Raw genomic sequence first — 24,199 nt, forward strand, 5'->3', positions numbered from 1 at the left:
TGAACGTGAAATAAATAACCCCGTTTTAAAAATGCCGTGATCTTCAATCCAGAAATAATAAATCCAACACTAAAAATTACAAATTTTCATTACAAATTTAAACAATTCTAACACTTATATTGCTCTATCTTTTCCTTTTAAAAAAATAGCATTTCTTACATCATTGTCAAATTTACCCTTATAAATTACACAGGTTTAGAATAACTACCTCTAGCGGTGTACAAGGCTATTGATTTTACCCAATTCCCCTGAATATGTCAAACGCACCCCACACCAAATGCTTGACAAACGGCCGAAAGGCAGAAGTGAAAACGTCCCATCTTTCAACAGCGGTCGTGTGAACGTGGTGAATTGACTCTTACACGTGGTGACTACATAGGGGCTAAAAATAACCTACACGGCCTCTCTGGGCGATTACGTCGTGCCCAAGCTCTATTAGGCGTGACTGAGTGAAGACAACATCAACAGCCTGTTCACACGACCACCCCAAAGATCCAGCGCCAGGTTAAAAAGTATGCCCTGTGGCACACACATTCGAATTATTATAATAAAGGAAAACATTGTTGCACTTCATTTAAAGCCCGGCAAATTTTAGCATTAATTTTATTACAACATTTTAGCATTAATTTTTATCACAACAGGTTTTATGCTGCTTAAACATCTTCTGCGCGGCTGGGGCTATTTTTAACCGTTCTGTTGAGTTGTATTTACTCCTATATCTTTATATTTACGGCTTTAATAATAATTTCAGCTCACGTTATTTAAAATATTTTTATTTTTTTGCTGTGTTTATCGTACCTTAAGTATAGATGTCCGATAAAAATGAAATACACAGCATCGAACATTCCTATCTTTCATAGTAACATGAAATGCCCTTGAAGCTTAAAGTTGTTTTAAAAGGAGCTTGCAAAGCGGCCACATCAAACTAGTCTTCCCTCGACCCACGTGTTTTGTTGACCTTCCCATGACCTCTACCGTCCCTGGGCTTGTCGACTTAAAGCTCCATATATAGATATATACAAGAAGCTTCAGTTTATCGACGCCGTAAGATTAACGGTTGGTGATCGAATGAAGGGCGGACAGGTAGTTGTCTTTCACGTGCGTTTTGCCTTTACGTCATACGCGTTTCGCACGTACGCAATCTTCACGCTATACGCTTACGCAAGCATCGCATTCGCGTAACGAACTAAATATAAAATATTTATGGCAATTTGGCGCAACTTTTGCAATGAAGTTTTGTTGTGTTATTACATAGTTGTATTTTGACCTTTTCCCGCCACTGCGATAGAATGGGGCTTACATAACTTTAACTTTACTAGAATTAACAAAAATGGAATTAATATTTAATATCACGCTCCTAATTTCGATAGTTTTTAATGCTTCACATTTAACGGTTCCATTTTAATTGCGTTCTTGCTTTTAAGAAACACGGAAAACATAAACGCCACATATGAAGGTATTTACACACTAATAAGACCTCATTGACAGAATGATTTCTTCTATCGAATTAAACTACAAAGTATAGGACGTTTACTCCGTCAAAACCACCACACAAAATCCGTTTCCACAACACAGCTATTGCTTATACTGCCCGTGACTGTAGCACAAAAAACACAGCGCTTCAAGCAATCGGCATTTCAATTACGTAGACGCGAAGCAGCTGATTGGATCTGTGTGTTACCTGTGCTGCGTATTCGCCCAGGTTTGTTGTAGCTGTGTTGTTCCTGTGCTCATAGTAACTCGCCAGTCTCACCGACTCAACGCTTCGTCCAATGCCAATGACCTGCGACTTAAGGAAACAAAGTTTGACGTCGCTGTGTTTCTATGTAAGCCGGGGTTGCGATTTGGATTCAGTACCAGAGGGTAATCCCTGATTATTTTTGCGTGCACGTGTAGACTCGCACACCCAGATAATTTTAGTTTTCTTATTTAATAAATTGGAACAAAATGCGGTTAGTTCTAATTTTAATTTAGTTTGTTAATTGTTTGTGGCTCTCTAGTATTGTAGTTGTAATCTAATTTGTGTTTTGCCACAAATGCTACTTTGCCCAACGGTATTTTAACCACTCAGTCGAAACAAAGATTTTAAATTAATGCGCTTTGTTCGACACGACTTGTAGATATTTTTTCCAATATGAAAATTATATGATTGGCTGAATCGTACGAAAATTAGAACACCTATACTTGCCATTCACATTCTTATAAGATAAATATGGATTTAATCTAAATAGATTGTGAATGATTAAATGTCATCATAGTTCAAATTCTAGTTTAAATTCTGTTTTTCATGAATTCGGTAATTCTAATTTTAATCAAATTTGAAAAGCGGAAATGCTCTAATTTTAATTCCAATTTAATTATGAAAAGTCAATATAAATCTAACTGTCCAAGAGTTTGTTGTCATTAAAAAGTTGCGCTGTTGCCTATAACCTCCTGAAAGTTCACCATATTCCTGAATGCACCGCAAATATGCATTAGAAGACGCTGTGTTGTGATTGTGTTATGTGTTATCCACAGATTTGGACTTTCCTACTCGCAACCATGTTTAATGTTGCTGTCAAAACACCATACTGCAGCGGTGGCCAAACCACGGCTCTCAAGGCACATGTGGCTCTTCAACCAGTCAAAAGCGGCTGTTAATTTCAGGTTGTATTCCAGTTTTCTTATTATGTCTAGTGTCGATTCTTGTGTGCTTAATTTGGGCCTATTTTAACTACTTAAATGAAACTTGCCTAACTTTGCAATGTGTCTTAACCCCTTCAAAAAATCTTGTCAGCAAAACAGGATTTTAGAAACTTGGATAGCGTGATGACATTTATTAAAAAAGTTTTACAATCTAAATAAGAAAAAAAACATTTTATTTCTACTGATGTATTAGGTGTGGTTTTTCGTGGTTACCCAAATATAAGTAATGTGGCTTTTTGTCTCTGGCTGGTTGGCCAACCCTGCCATACTGCTTCAAATCAAAAAATCAAAACAACATCTATTGTAACTTGATAATAGTTTTCTACATTACAGATCCGTGCATAGATTACCCAAACTTCTATTATTCTTTCAATTTATTCGCGTCATGAAAATTGCGAAAAGAACGAAGGTTGCGAACAAACGACTGACATCTGTGCATACGCGACAACACGACAATATAGAACGAACGGGCGTGAAAATATTAAACACCCGCGCTGTTGTCGAAAAATACAAACGTAACAGGAGAAAGAATAAAAGCCAAAGTGACGTAATAACCAGGTCCCCGAGAAGTAATGCAACGTGACTCCAAATTTTAATCAATTTTGGAAGATACTTTTATAAATATTTTAACATCCAGGTGCATTTTCAATTAATATATTTTTTTAATATTTAAGATTTTATTTCCGTAGCAATAAAAGAAAATTTATATTTTCACTCATTTTAAAATTCCAAACTTCAATTCCATAGGATCGATAAAGAATGTCGCATAACGCTCACATCGCCCAGCGATTCAAACCAAAACAAAACAACAATCGAACAAACAAAAAACAAACGCGGAACGGTGACGTCATAGTCCAGCTTGTTACGTCGACAATGGCCCTCTTGTGCTGTACAGCCCCTTCGCTGCGACCCACCGCCCATCCAGCGCGTTAATGACGTCATTGTGATGACGTAAGTGCCTGGTTATCACGTCACGACTTGGCAGGTGAAGTGGCGTCGTGGTGGTGCGCCACCTAGCTGCGTGGGGGCGGCGCAGTGGAGCCCGGGGGCGCAGGGACACTGCTGGTACCTCTGGGGGCTGCGGCGACGGTCAAACGATTTCGGGCAAATCTGGAATTAAATCGTTTTGTTTTTTTTAATTTGAAGTGTAAACCTTATTTCAGCTGATTTTTAGTGGGTGCTTAACTGGCTTTTAAATTTGCGAATACAACGGATGTTCAGTCAGAGTTTTTAATTTAAGTGAAAAAATTTAATTTTTTGGGGAAAAATTGAAAAAAGTGGCAACTCCTATAGTTCAATTTGTTTAAAATCTGAATTCTTTCTATTCGCATTTTGAATTTCCAAATCTTCAAACTGGTGTTCGACAAAACAAAATAGCGTTTAAAATTTTCACTTCGACTTTTTTCTTAAAAAAAACATTAGTTATTTTATATTACAGCTAACGTTCAGCAAGAAAACTTTAATCATTTCGCCCAAACATTTCACTCAACGACTATAATGGTTAAAATATTAACAAAATCTAACTATAATTACCTGTCCCTGTTGTACCATGGGCTTGCATATCTTGTGGTCGTGATAACGCGCACAGCAAAGTCCTTCCTTGCATTCGTCCATACTTTCACATTTCTCTTTCTCATCTGGAAAGAAAGTGACAACAATTTAGTCTAAGTTTCAATTAGAGCCTAAGTTAAGTTTCAGCTCGGTAAAGTGTTCAGCTGCTTGATTAAGATTTATTCAAAAGATAAACAAATTTTATAAGATAAATGAGTTGTACTTATTCTGTATACTTTATATCACAAGTTCATTCTAGAATTTGTTAGGTATTACTTAAAAATCGGCCATTTCTCATCACAAATATCAAGGGGTTCTTATCCCTACTATTTTGGTAATTGTCAAATCTGCATGTCTTCATGTCCCTATTTACGAGCTGTATTAAAGATGTTGACCATTTTTTAAATTTTCGAAGACAGGTGAATTGTCTTTTTCATAAAAATTGGGGAATTTTTTAATAGTTTTATTACAATGGAAAGATTTTTAACTGTTTTAATATTATTGTTTTGCAAAATACGTGAGTTTTAATTTTTTTATGCATTTAAACTAAAATAGGACGATTTTCATTTTTTTTCTAAATTTCAATAAAATAAGAGAATTTTCGGTGTTTTTTTGTTATTTTTAGATTTTTTTTTTGTATAAATTTTAATGAAGAATTACTAATATTTTTGTCATTTTCTCACCTTTCTTCGGCGGCGGCGGCGGTGTTGTAGACGTGTTTTTGGGCGGGGTCTTATTGTTGGGCGAGGGGGTGGTCGGGATCCGGGGCCATGGCCCCTTGTTGGTGCACCTTTGGTTCTTTTTTTCACACTTCCTGGTTTTCCTGCGGAAGCAGCGCAACTTCTTCCTTCCCTTGCATTTACGATCTCTCTTCTTGATGCATCGTGCCATCTTCTTCTTACAGGAGCGGTGCAGCTTGGCCAGCAGCCTCTGTGCCTTCTGGTGCTTTTGACAGGATCTACGGTTTCCTGTGCAGCGAATCTGTAAAGAAGACGTAGGGTTAGTTTCGTTGGCTTGTTGGAGCTTTTAGAAATGGTGAAAGTAAGCCGAGACCGTAAAAAACGCCTCTGGTAAAATAATTGCTGACGGAATTTCAGTCAAAATAATTAAAGGTTTGCCATACCGGTAAAAATGTTTTTTACCAGGCCCTTTTTCTTTTATACCAGGCAATCCCGCCACCTCTTTAAATGTATTTAAAGTCTAAACTAACCTATCAGTTGCATTTTTGTGTAATAGATTGAATGATAATCTCAAGTTTCGTTTTAGACGTCTATTTATCACGTCATTGTGTGACGTCTTCTTAAAAACAGGTTTTTGTTTTGCTGTTTTTTATGTTTGGTTTCACATTCTGAATGAAACCTGTCTTGTTTACATCTTAAAGTAGACGTTCCCGTTTTTACGACTCCACCAAATCTCTTCATAGAGTCTGACAGGTACTTTTCGCTGGCGGAATTGTTACAAAACAACACACGAACGCTTTCGATTCGAAACTTTCAGCGAGGCCCTTACATTTGACCTTCAAACGTCCTTCAGTCTTGGCCGCCGTTGGCCCAAGAAACTTGAAGCGTCTAATTACCTCAACCTCAAACCGTTTCGTGTTTACCTCTAAAATTGGTAAACAGCGAGATTTACTTTTTCTTTCGATTTGGGTCAACTGTTATAGGTGGCTGACAAAAAGTGGCATTTTTAGGAAAAACGAATTAAATAAATCCGCAATCTATTATTATAGGAAATTTAAAACCACTAAGATTGGATATCCTCGTACAAAACAAGAGTCTATTTTAACGTTCTGGTTTTATATGCCTATATGTGTTTTTTATAAATTTTAGTGAAGTCAAAACGGTCTCATTAAACTTTCAGTTGTAAAGCCGTACTCTGAAAATATCTGTAAGAGGAGAAAAACACCAAAGTCCATAAGTTACCATTGTGCGAACGTTCCAATAAAACAATCGTTATTATCGACGTCATAGAGGTTGAAGTTTGCAGTTTGAAATTGGATAAACAACAGGGTCTATACAGAATTTTACAAACACTTCTAAATAATGTTTACATTTTTGTAGCTTTAAACCGTTCACATAACGTTACTGGTTAAATTTCGAAAAAATAATATGTGTTCGCTGTCTCGCAAAACCCGTTTTATTGCGCGAGGGTTAAGTGGCGGTTGTGAGGAAATTCAACTCGAAGCGTCCTGTGTTTAGAGCGGTAGAGCTTCTGCTGTGTAAACTCTCCCGAATTTCCTCCCGCTACTGGAAGTTCCCCGTTCTACGAGTCTGCGGCCAAAACTTCGCCAAAGCCCACAAAACAAATTATTCGGTTGTTTTGGCGATGTGGAAGAGTTTCAAATAAACGCAAAACCTCCGTGTTTTGATTGGTCATTGCATCATTCTAAAAAAACGGTAAAACTACGAGTTCCATGTCAATGCTTCAGTCTGCACATTGGGAGTTTAAAGCCTATTACCGCCATAACAAAACTTGTACCATTATTGCATTTCCACTGCTTGTATCCTTCCCTTTTATTTAGTGAAATGTAGCCGCATTAGAATACATTTTGTCTTTTTATGAGCAGTAATAAATTACTCGTGTAAAAAATCATACTCAGCTTGGACCACAAATGTTGCATTGTAATATCAATACGCTACGTTTTCTCACAATTGCGAAATAGTTTTATCTATTTCAATACAGCCTCGGGCAAAACGAGAAACTGTCTTAACTCGCTCAAAAACATCTTTCAAAGCCACGAGACAAAATGTCCACCGAGTTCAGCCGAATTATCTCGACGGCGCAGCTTGATTACTCAAGGCCAAACTTCGATTGCGCAATGACAGGTGACCATCCACGCCATTTTGTTTTATGAGCCTGGCTTTCCGGTGTCAGTGATAAGGCCTTCCTGTCCTAACAAGCAAGCGGATACAAACTTGTCAAGGTATCAAACTTAATCAGTGAACCCGTGGCCTTACTTTTATGAGAACCAGCTAAACCCGTGGTATGCGACTTTAAATAAACTTTGAAGCATAGTGGTTGGAGGTTGTTGTAAGACGTAATAAGAATATTAAAGCCCATACAGAAGTAGGTATCATTTTGAACGTTTCGAATAATTTTTTATTTATTTTAAACATGGTTGGAAAACAAAAAGAAAACAGAGATATTCGAAACGTTCAAAATGCTACCTTTTTCTTTATGGGCTTTTCTCATTACGCTTTAATATAACTCCCAACTATTGATGCACTGTAAATGGGCCTAAAAAGGTGACTTTATAAATATTTTCGCCCCTTTCCCAAATACAGCAAAATAATCTAGCAAAACTAGCAATTCAGGTCAGACACATTAGCCAGATCTCAAAAGATATATATATATTTCACCAACTAAGGCATCGTCAGTATATCTGTAACTATTATTTTATTTTGTTTTATTTAATCTTTAATGTTTCTGACTCATTCTTATACTGTTGCGTTTGTTTTTATTCAGATATACTGACGATGCCTTAGTTGGCGAAATATATATACATCTTTTAAGATCTGGTTAATGTGTCTGACCTGAATTGCTAGCTTTGCTAGATTATTTTGCTGTTACTGATCAGGAATTAAGGTCGACATTTATCTTGCAAGGGTCAAGGTGATTTCCATTTTTAACATATTCAGTGCAACCTTTCCCAAATAGGTACGGTTAGAACGGAGGCGTTGTTGGATAACTAAAGGCAATAGCTTTGCATATTACGATTTGTTTTGAAAAGTGCTTTAAAAGCGTTGCTGCATTTCATTGAGTACAATAATGTTTGCACTGCTCACGTTTTCTTGTGAAACAACTTTTCCGCGATTTTTTCACCTGGCTGATTCGCAGGGGTGTTACCTTATTTGTTACGTAATGTGGGTGACAATTGTCCTGTCACCCCGCCGCCCCTATGTTTGTCCACGTCGTACCACAGCGATCACGGTGCTTTGATATTGCGTCTTAGCTGTGACGTCACACTGATCTAAATGGGCGACTGGGCGTGTCGCAAGAATGGGGGTCGTAGGACGAAGGATTTCCTTGCTTCAGTTGCAAAATGGCCGGCTGAAAACAACCTGACTTTGGCAACAAGGTTTAAAGGCAACGTTTCTTTGAACGTTGTTGTTTGTTGTTGAGCAAAGATAACAGAGCAAGGCAAACAGGCCTCGGGTTTGTCGGAAAACACGACTTAGCCTCCCTAACAGCGCTTTTTGTGTCTTATCGCGTCCATCGCTGAGGTCCTTGACTTTTCCTGCATGTTCGCGCTTTGCATACTACTTTCGTGGAATTCGTGTTGAACGTGCCCTTGAAACAAGATCTCTGTCTGTTTTCTTTTCTTTTATGTTTTATCGCTATGATCTTCACTTGGATTTTTACACTGATGATGGCATGAGTTATTGCTGAAACGTCTGTAAACTGCGAAATGTCGATGTTATCGAATATTATGGCTTTCATATTTTTATTGAAATTACTAAAAAAACGTCTATTGTCTTCCAAAGATCTGTGGGTTTCGTGAGTTCTTCCAACGCGTACAGATTTATTGGATTATATAAGCTTTAAAAAATAAAAATATCTTAGAGAGACAAGCTTAGTTTTGTTTCGAAAACAATAATGGGATCACAATGAAAATTCCCACAAGAGCCAATTCTTACAGATTTATTGGATTGCATAAGTTTTATTTAATAAACAATCACTTCTTAGAATGCCTGTGATTTTTGTACAGTCCTTTCTATCTGTTTTAAACCAACTTGAAAATATCTCGAAAATGCAAAGCAGCTGTACACAGTTACGTAGAAATGTTTAAGTATTTAATCAATATTTAACCTTTTTTACTTCTCTGCAGGTTTTTTTTTTTTAAGGTTTGGTTTGGGTGAACGCTAAGTAGTTTTAAGAGACCGCAAGTGTTTCATTTAAATACCAAAAAGTTGCAAGTCCAAATTTGGGAAACCGCTGGAGAAATTTGGGGGACCGTTTCGGTCCTCCAAAACACCTTAAAAAAACACTGCTTCCCCATAGCAAAAATGGCAAAACTGTCAAACGCAAAGCAATAAAACGCTTTCCAGATGCGTTCATCAAAGCCAACTCATCATTTCGGGGAAACTCGCTTCTTATCACGCATCAGAACATCGAAATCGGTTCAGGGCAGCGGAATGTTAAACGCCGAACCCGGGTCAGGGCAGGGGAAGGTATGTTGATGCGTCAATCAGCGGCATTTAATTCGGAAGAGCCGCGCGACGCCGTTTGTCAAAATCGCGCCATAACGCGATCGGAAATCGTCGGTCCGCGAAAAGAGCTTTTTCCTGTTCGCAGCGATGACAAATTGGAGACAGGAATGACAATTGGTCGCCGCTTTTCTTTTTTCGGGGGAAGGGGGTGCGTTATTTAAACGTATCGTGACGTCACGCCTTTGCTTACGCGTTGACAAGTGCTCTTTGAAGGATGTTGTTGGAAAAATGTGATCTTGTTTCAACTTTGGGTTGTTTATGAAAAAACGCATTTCCCTGTAAACATTGTTGGTTTCTCAAATCACTATCGTACTTTATAAAAACAAATGTAACAAATCTTCAAGAGTTTAGCGTTAATATCGACAATTTATTTTTATAAAGCATATTGTTGTTATAACAATTTTCCTATTGTGGTTGCATTAGTTGTATTTTAATCGAAATGTTTTTGGACAAATGAAACGTGAGTTTTGTAACAATCCGTTGAGATTCCTAGACCAAGAAGGCATTGAAATAAATATATTCAGACAGAAGTACAAATTACAGGTGAAGGTTCAAATACAGGGCGTTTTTATGGCGGCGGGGAATTCTACCCTTTTTAGGCACATCCTTTTTCAAAGCGGCTTTTCGTTTTTTCTCAGAGTAACAATTTCAGTAAAGCTAATGTTTACCCAAAGTCGATCCGTCTGACAATAAAGGGACAACATTTGCATTTTGCTCGAAAGCGGCGTCTTTGAAGGCGATATAACACGATCCCATCATTAAATGGAAGAAACTATAGAATCTTGAAAGGCGGTAAAACCGTCTCTTGTCGCATCTTATATCATCATGAAACCTTCTTGATAACTGAAGAGTTTGTCTCTAAGCTCAAGTGGTTATTTTATCAATCAAAGAACGGTCTGTTCAAACATGCAGTGCAGTGGGGGGTCGTTTATTGAAATCAAACTGAACCAAACCCGAGTCAAAATCGTTTGTTGTGGCTCTTCCAAATTTGATTAAATGATTTTCGGAACTATTCATTCGCGCACAATTCTAAAGTTTCGCACAGTGTTTTCATACCATCTTCAGAACTTTAAAAGTTAAAAGTCATGTCATATAAACTTTGAAGTCACCGTTTTCCCCACCCTCTCATACAGTCACGATTCCAGTTAAGAGGTTAAACAAGCCCTATCTTCAGTACACGGAAAAACGCCATAAAGACCGGCGGCAAATCCCTTTGTGGTTTCGACAGTTCGAAAAAACCCGCAGATTTGCGTAAACATAGGTCATAATATTTAAATAAATATTAAATCAAGTTTAAAGTCATTTTTCCCATAAACTGTTTAGAGTGGTAAGAATAGCAAAGCCCAAACAGAAGTTTTCGATTTCACCATCGAAAATCAATAAAGAGATCTGCGAAAATTCCATATGATACCTATTTTTGTATGGGCTTGGCATTCTTAATACGTCAAACTACAACCTCCAACCATTATGCTCCAACGGTTAAAACACCATTTTTGTTTTCATAACCTGCCCAGATAAAATGATGCTGTTTGGTCGTTTTTTGGATTTGTGGTCACGCTTTTACCAAAGACACTTTGTTTTTTGAACTTCAATATTGGAGACTGGGCCTAAAACTTTTTGGAAACTGGGGCTAAAAAGGTAAAAATGTACCCGCTCAAAAATACAGCGGTTTTAAGAGTCGGTCACCGCTATATCCACGGGTGGAAATTTCCCGGCCAATATGTGCGAGAATTCTCGGGGAGGCGGCACTTAAGATGCGACGTGAAAACAAACACAGCAATCGACAGGCGGCGGCGTCTAGCCAGGAGTATTTTGGCCAGGTCAAACGGCCGACACCATGAAGCCCGACACCATTTTTTTAAACTTAACAAAACAAAAATGGTCTAAACACATAAGAACTCAATAAATCCATGGCAACTGATTAAAAGGCAAAACCTGTCCAAAATCGTTAGTTGGCCAGTTTTAATTGTTGTTATTTAACAGTTTGTATTCTCAGTTAGAACTTAAGAAAACAAATCGATTAGTAACTTTTTCACAAAAGGCCACAATACTCGACAGAAAGATGAAATCAGCACCAAAACCTTCCGAAAAAAACCCGCTTTAAGATAGCGGCCGCGAAATTTGGCCAGTTGTGTCGTAGCTGATAAGACGAAAAGACCCGGGTCTGTCATAAGTGGACCGCGTCGGTTATGACGTCACAAAGCTCCCGCGCCGCGCGTTTATTTGTGCAGGCCTCTCGCGACCCCCCCCCCCCCCCGCACCCCTCAGATGCGAGGCAAATTGTCGTCGCTGCCGGTCATCTAATGCACTAAATCACCGGCACGAGGAGATAACCTTATGCTCTCGACAGCGGCAAAAACTTCAAACCCTGGACAAATCATCTTTTAAAAACACGCGACTTGTGATGCATCTCCTATTTTCAACTTAAAACCAGGCTTAACTCCCTTCGGAGAAGCGAATCGAGCACTCTCAGCTAAATTGTTGGCGGTTGTGTGGTAAGATTCGCGGATAAGTAGTGAATCAAGCATATAAATGGCAGAGTTGTTGGTTTTGCTATATCTTCGCTTTCGTAAAGTCTTTGATGTTTATTTCTTTAAATTAAATAGAACTGCTGCTGCACAAACGCAGGGCGAAATCGCAACCAAAATAAACTGACTTCAACTTTGTTCTGGCCATTAAGTTTTGCATACTTCTGAAGCTGAGCGGAAACTTTATGAGGGTCAGGGTTGTAGGTTGCATGTAACAATAAACAAAAAAATATTTAACTTTTCGTATAAAAAGTAGAAAAAAATAAACATCCTGTCGCTATTAAAATTAGAACGAAATCATAAGTCTACGTTTTATTTGTAAATTTGAAACAACTTCAAATTTTAAATCGACGTTGATGTATCTAGTTTTAGCTACAGTCTTATGCGACGAAGGTCTTAAGAAAAACCTCAATGAAAGCATTGTGTTAAGTCGCTATTGTGCACTCCCCGCAAAGTCATTTTTGCCTAATACCCTCGGAAAGGAATTTGTAACTCGTCATTACGAACCCAGTTGACCTCGTCAAATCCCAGAGGCCTTGCCAAGGCACATAAGGCATATTTGCGGGTCGCCCTTCAAAACGCGGCCCTTGATCAACATAAGAGTTGGCTGGTTGCAGCGCTGGGCGATAAAGTCCAATGGCACCCGAATGAATGGTGCGATTGATTTGAGTTTAATTGAGCGCGGGGGCAAATAAGCGGACGGACCGGACGCATTCCTAGAGCCTGGCTGACAAACACTTCAAGCTTATGTGATGATGTTGTTTGCGCTCTGTGGCTGACTGCGTTGACAGCCTATCGGCCTGATTTCGTGGCCAATTTGAGGTGCGGCCGGCACCTTTTTTCCCCCGTTTACACAACCGGGTGTTATAAGGCAGCTTATTGTTTTAATTTCGTATAGCTGAATTAATGGGTAATACGGATGGCAAAATGTTAACACTGGCAAAAATTTGCTAAAATCTTTAATTAAGTTCTTCGAAGGAAAATAATAAGGAATAAATGTATCGCTTTTGGAATATTTAAATCTTTATTTTCAGTGAATTGTGCCTTTTTAAATCTTAAATAGCCTAAATTATCAGAAATAACATCCATTTTCGCTTAGTTTGAAATTCCCGGGTTTAAAACGTTATTCGTTTAAAATAAAATTAAGTAACACAACTCGAAAATTACAAGAATCTTTTCTACCATCCGTTTAAATGATTTAAAACAATTCGATTTTAATGAGTAAATTGGCGATTGTAAAAAGTGGCCTAAATATGGCAAAAAAAAATACCAAAACGGGACCAGGAGATTTTTAAACAGCCAAGCTAGATAAAAAGGCCTAATTACCTTTCTGGCAACTGTTGTGTAATTCGGAGCTGGGCTCTCAAAAGCTCGCAGGCCTGGCGCCCACAAAACGGCAATTAATGTCACCTTTTTGTGTACCTACCCTAATTAAACCATAAAAGATGAGGCGCTTGTTTTAATTGATTGCTCTACCGGCTTGGGAAAATTTAGTTTGTTTAGCAGAAAATCCGGCTCAGTCGTGCACAAACAAAAAACTCTGCAAGTTTGCTAAACCGATAAAAGGGAAATTATTAGAGCAGTGGTCTGTAATCTGGGGTCCACGAAACATTTAAAATTGCTTGGATAAAATATTGTACTGGGAGCACATTATTTTCATTGTGGTTAACCGATTGACAAATTGACAGATTGTGCATTGAAATATTGATTTGTAACTTAACAGCATCACTTAAACCGTGATGTTTTAACTTTTCTGTTATTTTTAAAACCTCGAGGTGTTCTTCATTATTTCAAAGAAAAAAATAACGCACTTGATCAAAGTTCACAAAACTACGGCCCGCCGGTCGAATTCGGCCAGCAGAGTTAATTCTATCGGCCCACGACCTATACTCGTAATGAAGATAAAATACAGTTGACATTTTGGCGTATAGAATTCCAAACTAAATGTTAATCAAACTTCAAACATAACTGCATTTATTCAAAGCTCACTACAGTTTGTTGAATTTCCTTCTTTTAACGACCAATTTAGTAAATTTAAACACAAAATTGTGTTTTCGGCCTACGATCGCCAAGATAAAAATGTTTTATGACCAAAAAAATTCCTCGACTTTGGAGAATAATAGTTGGAGGTCGTTGTTAGACGTAGTAAAAATATTAAAGCCCAAACTGAAGTAGGCAGCATTTTGAACGTTTCAAACAACTCATTATTCATTTTCAACATAGTATGATACCTACTTCTGTATAAATTTCTTGACGTTACATAACATCTCCACACACAAATAAAGTAATCCTCCTAACAAAGCATCACCGACCCCCTTTCAACCCACGGGGGGCTATTTTGGTCCTCGCGCACCCGACAACCCCCAAATTACCCCGCGGGGACCAAAGAGGGGGTGCGGAAATGCCAATGGCTAGAGCAAATATCCTGCTTTCGTCAAACAGAGGCGAGATTCGGAAAACAAGAGCGCCGGCTAAACTCGCCCTTATATAGGCCAGGTGCGTTTAGCGAAGATGAAAGGAGCGTACATTGTTGCTCCGCCTGGCACGCCGCCAATCATCGCTGAATGAAAACAAACGCGAGACACGGCGGGATATTATTCGTTTATGTTGTTGCTTCACGGTACGACGGTGGGATTAGTGCGCATATGTGGCGCGCTGTGCTGTGCTGTGCTGGACAAATTGCTGGTTTTTAGCGGAAGCTGTAGTTTAGGCGAAAAAACAATGATGAATATGTTCGTGTTTTTTTAGATATATCGCGTTCTAATAATATAATAGATATTTTCGTGTTCAAGAAAATAGAGTAGTTATAATGAATATATTTATAGAAGGAAATCAAACTACTCTGTTAAAATCAAATTTTATATACATTACCGCACGTGACAACACTGGGAAAATACATCAAGCCCGAACAACGATCGAATTTTACATTGCATGTTTTACTCCACGAAAGACCCATAAGTTTAAATGAACAAAAAATTGCTAATTATTATAACGAAAGATTAATCTGCAATTGTTTACTAATGTAAGCAATATAAGCGCATGCATTTTCTGTCTCTTGGGAGTCGTTACTATACCGGTTATTGGGTGAAATGTGCGCCCGTTTTGGAGTTATATTGCTGAGTTTGTTAGAGTATAAGTACTGATATCTCTTTATGTAAACTGTTTGCCAAGAGGCGCGTATTAAAAAACTTCAACTGGACAGCAGCGTTCATTTGCGATTACTTGACCTTACAGAAAGCTGTTGAGCGCTCGAAATAAAACAGTTGCGAGTTTTGAAGTGGCACTCTGAGTACAAAATTCTTGCGGGAAAGTGGCTTCCAAAATGCCGCCAAACGCCCACGCCCCAATCGAGGTCGAGGGGGTCGAAATAAAGCACACGACAAAATTGTATCAGATTGCGGCCAAATTACTGGTCGTTTATTGAGGCTTGATGGGCCTAATTTGCCCGAAATTTCGTCCGGTGGTGCCATCTTGTGATCTGGCATTAGCCTAATGTTTGTAAACAAGAACTTGAATGCGTTTAATTCGGCAAAACATCTTGCGATCAGCGCTTATGTTTGAAAATAAGAACTTTGAGGAATATTTTGCCGACTCATCCCGCCTTACTTGAAGACGCGAAATCGCCGCTAAAAACGCAAATTGCGTGGTTAACTTGGCGCTGATTGCAAGATGTTTTGCCGAAATAAACGCATTGAAGTATTTTAAATGGTTTTCAGTACAATGTGAAAGAAACGTTTATCTTGGGCCTTACAAGAGTTTTCTTTGAAATTAATTTTGTATTCTGCACGCTTTGAATTTAGAAAAATTGAGTTTAATGTGATGAATGTTATGGGTAAAGGTCAAGTGTACATTTTAATCTGAAACGCCACCAAGATGGCGCCATTTAAATGCCAAGTTAGAGTAAGCGCAAAGAAACTTTTATATTTCAAATTGCAAGATCAACAAAATAAAAGACATGTTTTGTAACTATTGTATATTAAAAGACGCGTTAAAATGATTATTTCATGCTTTACTTTTCCATGGAATAGTTTGTATTTCCTTAAAGACTTTAGAATCCCGCGATTTATAGCTGCAGCGCAATGTTATTTTAAATATTGAGATTAAACGTTCTGTTGCATTTTCTTTTCAAAAAAAGTGTTGTCTCATGATATTAAAAAAATAAACGTTTTGCCAAATGTCCGTGGCCCTGCTACCCAAATTAAATATTAAGTAATGCATTTTATAGTTTTTTTTTTTTTTCATTTTAAAAACTTAAAAGTCTAGAACTGTAAACCAGTGACACTTGTTTACCCATACGCGGAAACCACAAATGGCGCTGTTTTTAGTCCGGTCGGTGTTTCTGCTTTGGTTTTACGCGCTTCAAACGGGGTTTGTTACGTCACAGTCGATTGTGCACGAACAGGGGCGGCGCGGCGATTATCCGGAATTCGAAAACGAAACAAGCGGGCTTTGTTTTGTCACAGACGAGCGCCTGCGCCCGCAAAACATCGACAAGGAAGGGAAATGACAAAAGTGACAAGAACTTCTGACAATTTATTGCTGATTTTCATTCTTTGAGGTTTGATGAAATGAAACAAAATTAAATTGTTACCGGAAAGGCGTTTTTTGTAAAGCAGCGCCTTAAAGAAGTAAATAAAATAATAAAATCCATTTAAAAAGTAGATTTTATAAAAACAGATATAAAACATAAAATAAATAATTTAATAATTTTGTTTGTGGTCTTATACCTGTTTTTATAAACAGTCTACTTTTCAAATGAATTATTATTATTTATTTTAAACATTGCCTGATCCGTAAGCAAGAATCTTTCTTTTTGATTTTACTGACTGTGGGAGATTCCTTACATTCGAAAGTGTTTCGGGTCATTTGAAAAGTATGTATTTTCACGCTTTTTATTTGTATATAAACTTAAATTATGTTTTTTTAACAGAATAAAAAGTTGACAGTCGACATTTACATTTTTCAACAAAAATCGCCAAATGACTAAATCCGAGATTTTTAACGACAAAAAAGTTGTCAACAAATGGATTGTGAGATTAAAATATAAAAATTCTTCTTAAAACTTGATTTTCCATATAGCAGCGACGAAATAATTAGAAATTTCGGATAATTATTTTTTCGTATTATTTGCTCGTAATAGTTGATTAAAATTGTGCACCGGAACGCTGGCGAAATGCCTTTTTTTGGAAAGGTTTTGAGTCCAGCTTTCTATGTGAAACGTGTTCTATCGCGACAATATACTTTAATCAGCGAGGCACCTTTTTCACTTTTATTTTTAGATTTGCCAAATTCCCGAGGTCAAAAGTTCGATTTACAGCAATGCCAAACTACAACTATTACCCCCAGCTAAAAAGCAATGTTCCCGAACCCCACCACAACAATAAATGACCCCACCCTGTCAAACCAAATTGGGTACAGCGACCCCACTCGAAACCCATTACCCCCTACCTCTGTGTAAACGCCCCTGGGGGTAAATTGACCCAGGTCGATCGGTAAAACAGCCTTGATCTTAAATTCACCAAAGCAAGCTGTGTGCTTGACAGGTGACCAATTAGGGAGACGTTTTAACAGCGCAGGTGCCAACTTAAAGTGGTGCTAAGTTAAGCTGTGCCTTTGATTTTGAGCAATAAACTTCAAACGCTGCCTGCCTAGCCGTTATTTCAAGGGCGGTCACAATTTTTTTGTTTTGTTTATAACAAAATGTCGCGTAAACATTTTAACTGAGCCATTCGATTTGGAGCATAATGGTCGGAGGTTATGGGAAGACGTAGTAGTAATATCAAAGCCCATACAGAAGTAGGTAACATTTTGAACGTTTCGAACATATCTTTATCCATTTCCAACATCATTTGTGTTGGTTTAAAAAAATTTCCATTGACTTTGACTCAAAGTTAGTCTTTTACAATAAATGTTTTCTAGGTTCACTGTCTCATGACAAGCTTTTCAAAATATTTCTTTTCTACAAAAAAATCGCCTTTTCTTAAACTACCAATACTATTGTCTACAAATGCAAAACTCTTTTTACAATATAACGTTTCTGTTCGATAAAATCGTTTAGGCAATAATATTTTGCTCAAAAAAAATTAATAATTCAACTACATACTGCCGCCAGAGTGTGTTTAGGAATCCCTAAAAATGTAAGGATTTTTACTACCGAACCTTTCTCAACCAGAAGGCTTAATTACGACGTTTTATGAGTTTTACGATCAAAATAGAAGGCGGTTACCTAAACGTTGCTATAGGACATAACTCCGAAAAAAATATATAAGTGTTCAGATGTCCTACCTAGATCATAGAAAACAAAGATACATCATTACCCATTAAAAACTATCATTGTTTTTTATCACCTCAATAAACGCAGATATACGTACAAGTGGTGAATCGAAAGACCCTAAGGTTTATTTAACTGCCTGTGCAAATTGATCTTTTTAATGATACTTGATAGGGTCGTTAAGAATTTATTGCAAATGTTATGGTTAGGCAGTGGCGCCAAAGTCTCTATAAATCAGTTGTCAGACTTCGCAATCTTGGATGGATTTAAGGTTCAAAAGAAAAGAAAAACCGTCAAGGAATATTCAACTTGAGTTCTGCTTTAACGCAATACAATCTTTACAAACTATGAAGCTTAAAATAATTAAATTTTTTTCAAAATGTATGACGTAAATTTTAAATTTGGCGCTACAATATTTTTTCATCAGTAAATTAAGAAACTTGGCAAAAATAATAAATAAAACCTTCAGACTAAACCTTTCACTGGAAACTGCGAAAATTTAATGTCGCATCGCCATTAATTAATCAGGTCTTATCGTCAAAATGGCGCAATCTTTCAAATCATCGTAAATATTCATTTTTGTGCATACTTTTCACAGTTGTGCATATTTTCCAAAAAGGTTGAAATATGGAAGGATATCTCTCAAATGAAACGTCATTTTTATCTTGTTCAACAGAATTCAGTTGGTTTGAGTTTTTTTATTAGCGTACATCTTGTTTAATATTGTGTTATGTTTTTAGATACTAATGCTTTAAGTAGCGAAATATATTTATCATATAACATCCAAACAAACGAATTTTCAGTTTGCTAAGTTCTGTACTTAGTTTAATCTTTATCATTCATGTGCAACAAAAATCGTTTGTTTTTCACCATTCGGATTTAGGCAGATTCTGTTATTCAAACAAAAAATCTGAATTGCATACTTTCATTATTGAATCTCTAGCCAACCAACGAATGTAGAGAAAACAAAATCAAAAATATTTCGGCGAAAATTACCATTTCGACCTCAAAACCTGAACTAGCCCTAACCCCGCCCTAAAGTATATGTGATAAACCGCCTAAGCCCCTATATATCTTGCAAACGTGTGATTCGCGCGATAGTAGCATTCCGTAGCTTAGCATAACACGCAGGTTTGCCCCTGACACTCTGCAGCGCAATAAGTCGAGATTTTGCGCGTTTTTTTGGTAGAGTTGCGATTCTATCTTGCAGCGTTAGATCGACATCGACAAATAGCGACAGTTCACCGAGAGATTTGTGCGATTATTTCGGTAGTTTTTGTGTTCGTCGACGAACTTTTCAGTAAAACAAATTGCCGACACTCAAGTTTTACACTATTTATGTTTTCACTTTTTAATGCCACGGTTTAATTCCGATTAGATCACTTATACTTTGCTGAATATATTTGAAATTCGATGGATTTGTTTGCGCAACAAAATTAAAATACTTGAATAATTTTATTTTACACCAGTTTTGTGAAACAAAAAAATATAAACTAGGTTCAAAAAATTAACAAAAGCCAACAAAATATTCTAAAGCAAATTTGTACCCCACCAAATAAAAACTCGCAGATATTCAAACTATCTCCACCCATTGAAATAAAAGATCCAACAACCTATTCCAATCAAACAGCTGATCGACAATTTACAAAACTAGCAATACAACCACAACAAAGACCGTCTTAACATTGGCTGATGCAAGACCCGACCTTTGAACCTAGTAAACCAAGCAAGACAAATCAACGACAACAACGCTGCATTAAATAAAGACCGCCGATGATTCGCTTCCATCCCCGGCTTATGAGTCGCCCGTCGCCGCAAAATTCGCTCCCATTTGGTCGCCGCGACGAAATGACGCGGAAAAGAGTGGTTTAGAGCCGAGCATTTCAACACGTTTGCCGTGAAGTTTGTCGCGAAGTTTGCCGTGCGTTTTATCGAGCTGTCTAGATTTTGAAAAAGAGAAGCTGTAAAGATGGAACCAGTTTCCAAGATACGATTTAATTCGGTTCATGTAATATTGCAAGACGTTAATTTTTAGCCAATTTTCGAATACCAGAAGCACTGTTATGATTAAAGATATATTACTTCCGCAATAAACGTAAATTTCACGTTTTTAATAAGATTTTATTGAATTTCAAGTTAGCCATGTATTCCAAACGTTTAAAAAATGCTACCTACTTCGGTATGGGCTTTAACATTTCTATTACTTCTAACTTAAACCTCGATCCATCAATGCCATCATGCACCAAAGTAAACGCCATATGTTTTCTGCTTTAATTGTTTACCCCCAAACATTATTGTATAACCCTGAAATAGAAGTAATCGCGCAACGCAAGATGTAAAAAGTTGTAAAGTACCGACTTAGGTCTCACGGGATTTCACGAGCCCGGCGTAATTCGGTCTTCGGTACGTTGGTTGTGGTTTAACGCAAAAGGCGCCCGAGTTTTGCTGGAAATTTTGTTTATCCTGCCCTTTTGTAGCGAAAGTACATCTTTCAATAGATATGTTCGAGAAACTGCAATTTTAAACTATAAGCGCCACAACGCTACTTGCCTATGGTAGTTTATTTGCAAGTAATTTTAGAGTGGGGCCAAACAGTTTAATTATCGCTCAAGCTCTACAAAAATTAACCAAATTAACAAAAATGTTTCAAGAAATCGCCTAATTCTTTCGCATTTGAAAGTAAAAGCGATTGATAAATCCTGGTTTTTTTAAATCTTGTTGTTCAAATAGTCAAGCTTACGCACATCGAAAGCCCTATTTTGTCTGATCAACCTCTCGAGAAAACGTGGAGACTTTGTTATGCTGTACCAAGTTAGTTTTGCTTGCAACAAGCTACTATCCCAGTTCGTCCGTAACGAAAAACAAGTAAATTTTTGTAACAAAAACCAAAATAAAAAACGTGAATACGTACGGAATGAGTTGATGGCAATCTTGTGCTTCTTCCGTGAGACTTTCCAACTTCGCGTGTTCTGCCGTTGTAAGACGAAAGTTGCGAGGTCCTTCTGTTTTTTGCCTCCCCTCGCGACTCGCAGCCTTGGAACTGGGTGTACTGAACTAGGATCACAAAAAGCAGGCAAAGTCTAATCAACGACATTGTGCTGTTGCTTATCTAAAGGTTGCGATCACTCTGCTGATGTTACAGCGGCTGTCTCCTGATCGACTGATGGCTCTGATCTCGAGACCGATCGCTTTTGAAGCTCCCGGTTTGCCCTTTTTTCCCTTTTGGCGATCAAAGCGCCTTTGATCTCTCTCGCGGCGCGCTCACTCTCTCGCCTTTCTCCCGCTCACCCCAGACCCGGCTTAGAACAACAACTGGAAGCCTCAAGACTCGGAATTAGCTTTCTTAATTGTCTCGACTTCGAGTCATACCACCGCTGCTTGGAAAACGGCCGAATTGAAATGAAAGCCTTAATTTACACGCGTTTGCCGACTTCATAAAAAGGCGTGGTTTATTTTCGTTCGCATTAACTGTGGTACAGAAAAGCAGCTAAGGTTACAATACATTGTGTGAAAGTTTATAAACAAATAAATACCTCTAATGTCAAAAAACTGAAAAACAAGTGGCAATTTTGACAAATTGTAGGTAATTTCTTACTCCAACCTGATGAAGTTTTTTTTAAGTAAGATAAATACATTAATCAACTAAGACTCAAAAGTCAACTTTTTGATAAATTTCTAAAGATTTTGCCTCATGTATTGAAAAGCATTCAATTGTTAAATACGCTATTTTTTTCTGTATTTAAAGCGTTTTTTTCATACTTCAATGCTGTTCTCATCTTTGTACAAATCAGTTCACCTTTAATGTTAATTAAATCACCTCTGTGTCAAAGTTGGTTTTGTAATGTTGTATGCCGACCACAAATTTGGCTTTGCTGGATATTTTGCAGGGCGCCAGCCAAAGCTAATTCATAGGCCGTCTCGGAATTTCCTAAATGCCAATCATTTTAATCCCCCTAATCATTTCAAACTGCCTCGACCGGAGATGGGTAATATAGCGTCAGATGAAAATTGCTTGTTATAATCGACTTTAAGCTCAAAATATTGGTTTGCAGTTGAACTTAAATGATTTTGTTCACAATAATTGAAATGATGGACTAATAGGAGTTATATTTATAACTGCAAAACGAATTAGGAAAAACGCGTGTTTTCAAAAGGTCTATTCCCCATTACATTTTGGCCCAGCTAATATTGGCTACCAAGAACTACATTTTCTACTTGTTTCACCAATTGTGAATTCGCATTTCGCTACATTGGAACCAGCAGCGGTTGGGTAAATTGCCACCAAGTTGACACAGCCACGTGTTATCTGGCACACAACCCCATAGTGACGTAACAGCGACCGTGAAACGGCGTAGAATGCGCCCATTGTTTTGGCTCGGCCTCTTAAGTTTCCGTTAGGGCGATATAATGCCGCCGTTGGGGGCCGATTTATCAGAGGCAAAGCGCCGACCTCGCTAGCTTGAAAGAACTCTAGTTGGGCGGGGTTCTCGGCTACAGATAAGGACGACATTGACGCATGTTTAGTGTGGCCTTGCGCAAAAACAACGACAAGAACCTCTTTGTGAAAGGTTTGTTCGGTTAAGGCATATCAAATCTATAGCTTAAAGGGGAGGCGAATTGGAATAGGTTAAACACCCAGAGTAAACCAGGGTTTGTGACCTGTTTGTACCACTTGGCTAGTATCCATTGTCGCTTTTCATTCAGTGGCGTAAAAATGAAACAAAACTAGGGGTTAATAGAGACATATTTAATTTATTAGTCTGCTAAAATTGGCCTACGTAACTTAAAACAGCCAAAGTTAAATACTGTAATCGGCAGCAGCATCACATTTTCGCGTCACTTCTTCGCAAGTATTTCTATTAAAAACGTTGCGCATGGTAGGAGCATTAGCGAATATTTATGGTTTTAAAACTTACATTAAAAACCTAAAGAGGTATTTTAACAACCAGACATAATTTCGGACATCGAAACGATTTCGTCAGGCTTGAAAAATATAATAAGCACAACATTCTAAAGTCTGGATCTTTTGAAATTAAAGCACTTAAATTGGCAGCATTTTTAAGTAACAAAAAGCAACTTCAGAAGGGCTAGATTTCGGTTATTAACACACATATGTGTGCATGTTTCATTTTTAAGTAATTACGAAAGTCTTGGAAAACGTCATAAAATACAGGAGTGCAAAACATTTTGAAGGGAGATGCATTGGTGTTCACTGTCCAACCTGGTTCAGATCAGTCAATTCAGCAAAATAAAGCGTTTCAAAACGAGACATAAGAAAGTGAAGATTCCCACAGTCGATTACTTGCTCGCCTTTACTCCAACAAAATCCAGCAGCGATGGTAAACGGCTAATCCTCGGTGAATTCTTGTTCGGCGGACGCGGCGTTTTTTCGCCTTGAAATGCCCGCCATTGATCTTTGACTGGTCGGTCCCTGTTCGCCAAATTGACCGGATAGGGGAGATCTGGACCGCAGGGCCGATTTCTTTCCGGGGGGGGGGGGGACTTCAAAAAGGCCGCGAGCGATACGACAGGAAGCCAGGGCGTTTGGTGAAAACTTTTGAAGCGCGTTAAGTAGTTTTGTCTTTAGTTGGCGAAACGCTGAAGTTAATTTCCCTTTTTATTTCTACAACCTCATTCTTAAAGACTTATTTTTTGTCAACTTACATTGATGTTTATATTGGGGATGTCCAATGCTGGGCATTTGTTCCGATTACGATACCCGGTACTTAGGGCAAAATGACGTAATTTCTAAGGTTAAATGAGAAAAATAGATGAAATTTAAACTTTTAATATATATATTGTTTTTAGGTTTATTAGGTCGAAATTTGCTTTAGAGTTTTGAGTTGCTTAACCAACTGTTTTTTCATAAGTTCACTTTGTAAAGTAGAAATTATTGCGTCAAATCGCAAATTAGAATGGCTGAAATTGCAATAATAATTTGGTATTGGATCGGC

At 37.8% G+C, this 24,199-nt stretch overlaps 1 protein-coding gene across 1 annotated transcript; it reads right to left on the bottom strand.

The window, feature by feature from the left end:
* Positions 1-3,182: 3,182 nt before the first annotated feature.
* Positions 3,183-21,393, bottom strand: LOC146137354 (uncharacterized). The gene is made up of 4 exons (XM_083394205.1): positions 21,157-21,393; positions 4,920-5,217; positions 4,219-4,322; positions 3,183-3,795 (listed from the first exon to the last, which is right to left on the bottom strand). The coding sequence occupies exons 1-4, from the start codon at positions 21,337-21,339 to the stop codon at positions 3,652-3,654; spliced, it is 729 nt and encodes a 242-aa protein (XP_083250331.1). The 5' UTR covers positions 21,340-21,393; the 3' UTR covers positions 3,183-3,651.
* Between the last annotated feature and the right edge of the window lie 2,806 nt (positions 21,394-24,199).

The sequence above is a fragment of the Ascidiella aspersa genome, chromosome 7, assembly GCF_963924565.1.
Source record: "Ascidiella aspersa chromosome 7, kaAscAspe10.2, whole genome shotgun sequence".
NCBI classification, from domain to species: domain Eukaryota; kingdom Metazoa; phylum Chordata; class Ascidiacea; order Phlebobranchia; family Ascidiidae; genus Ascidiella; species Ascidiella aspersa.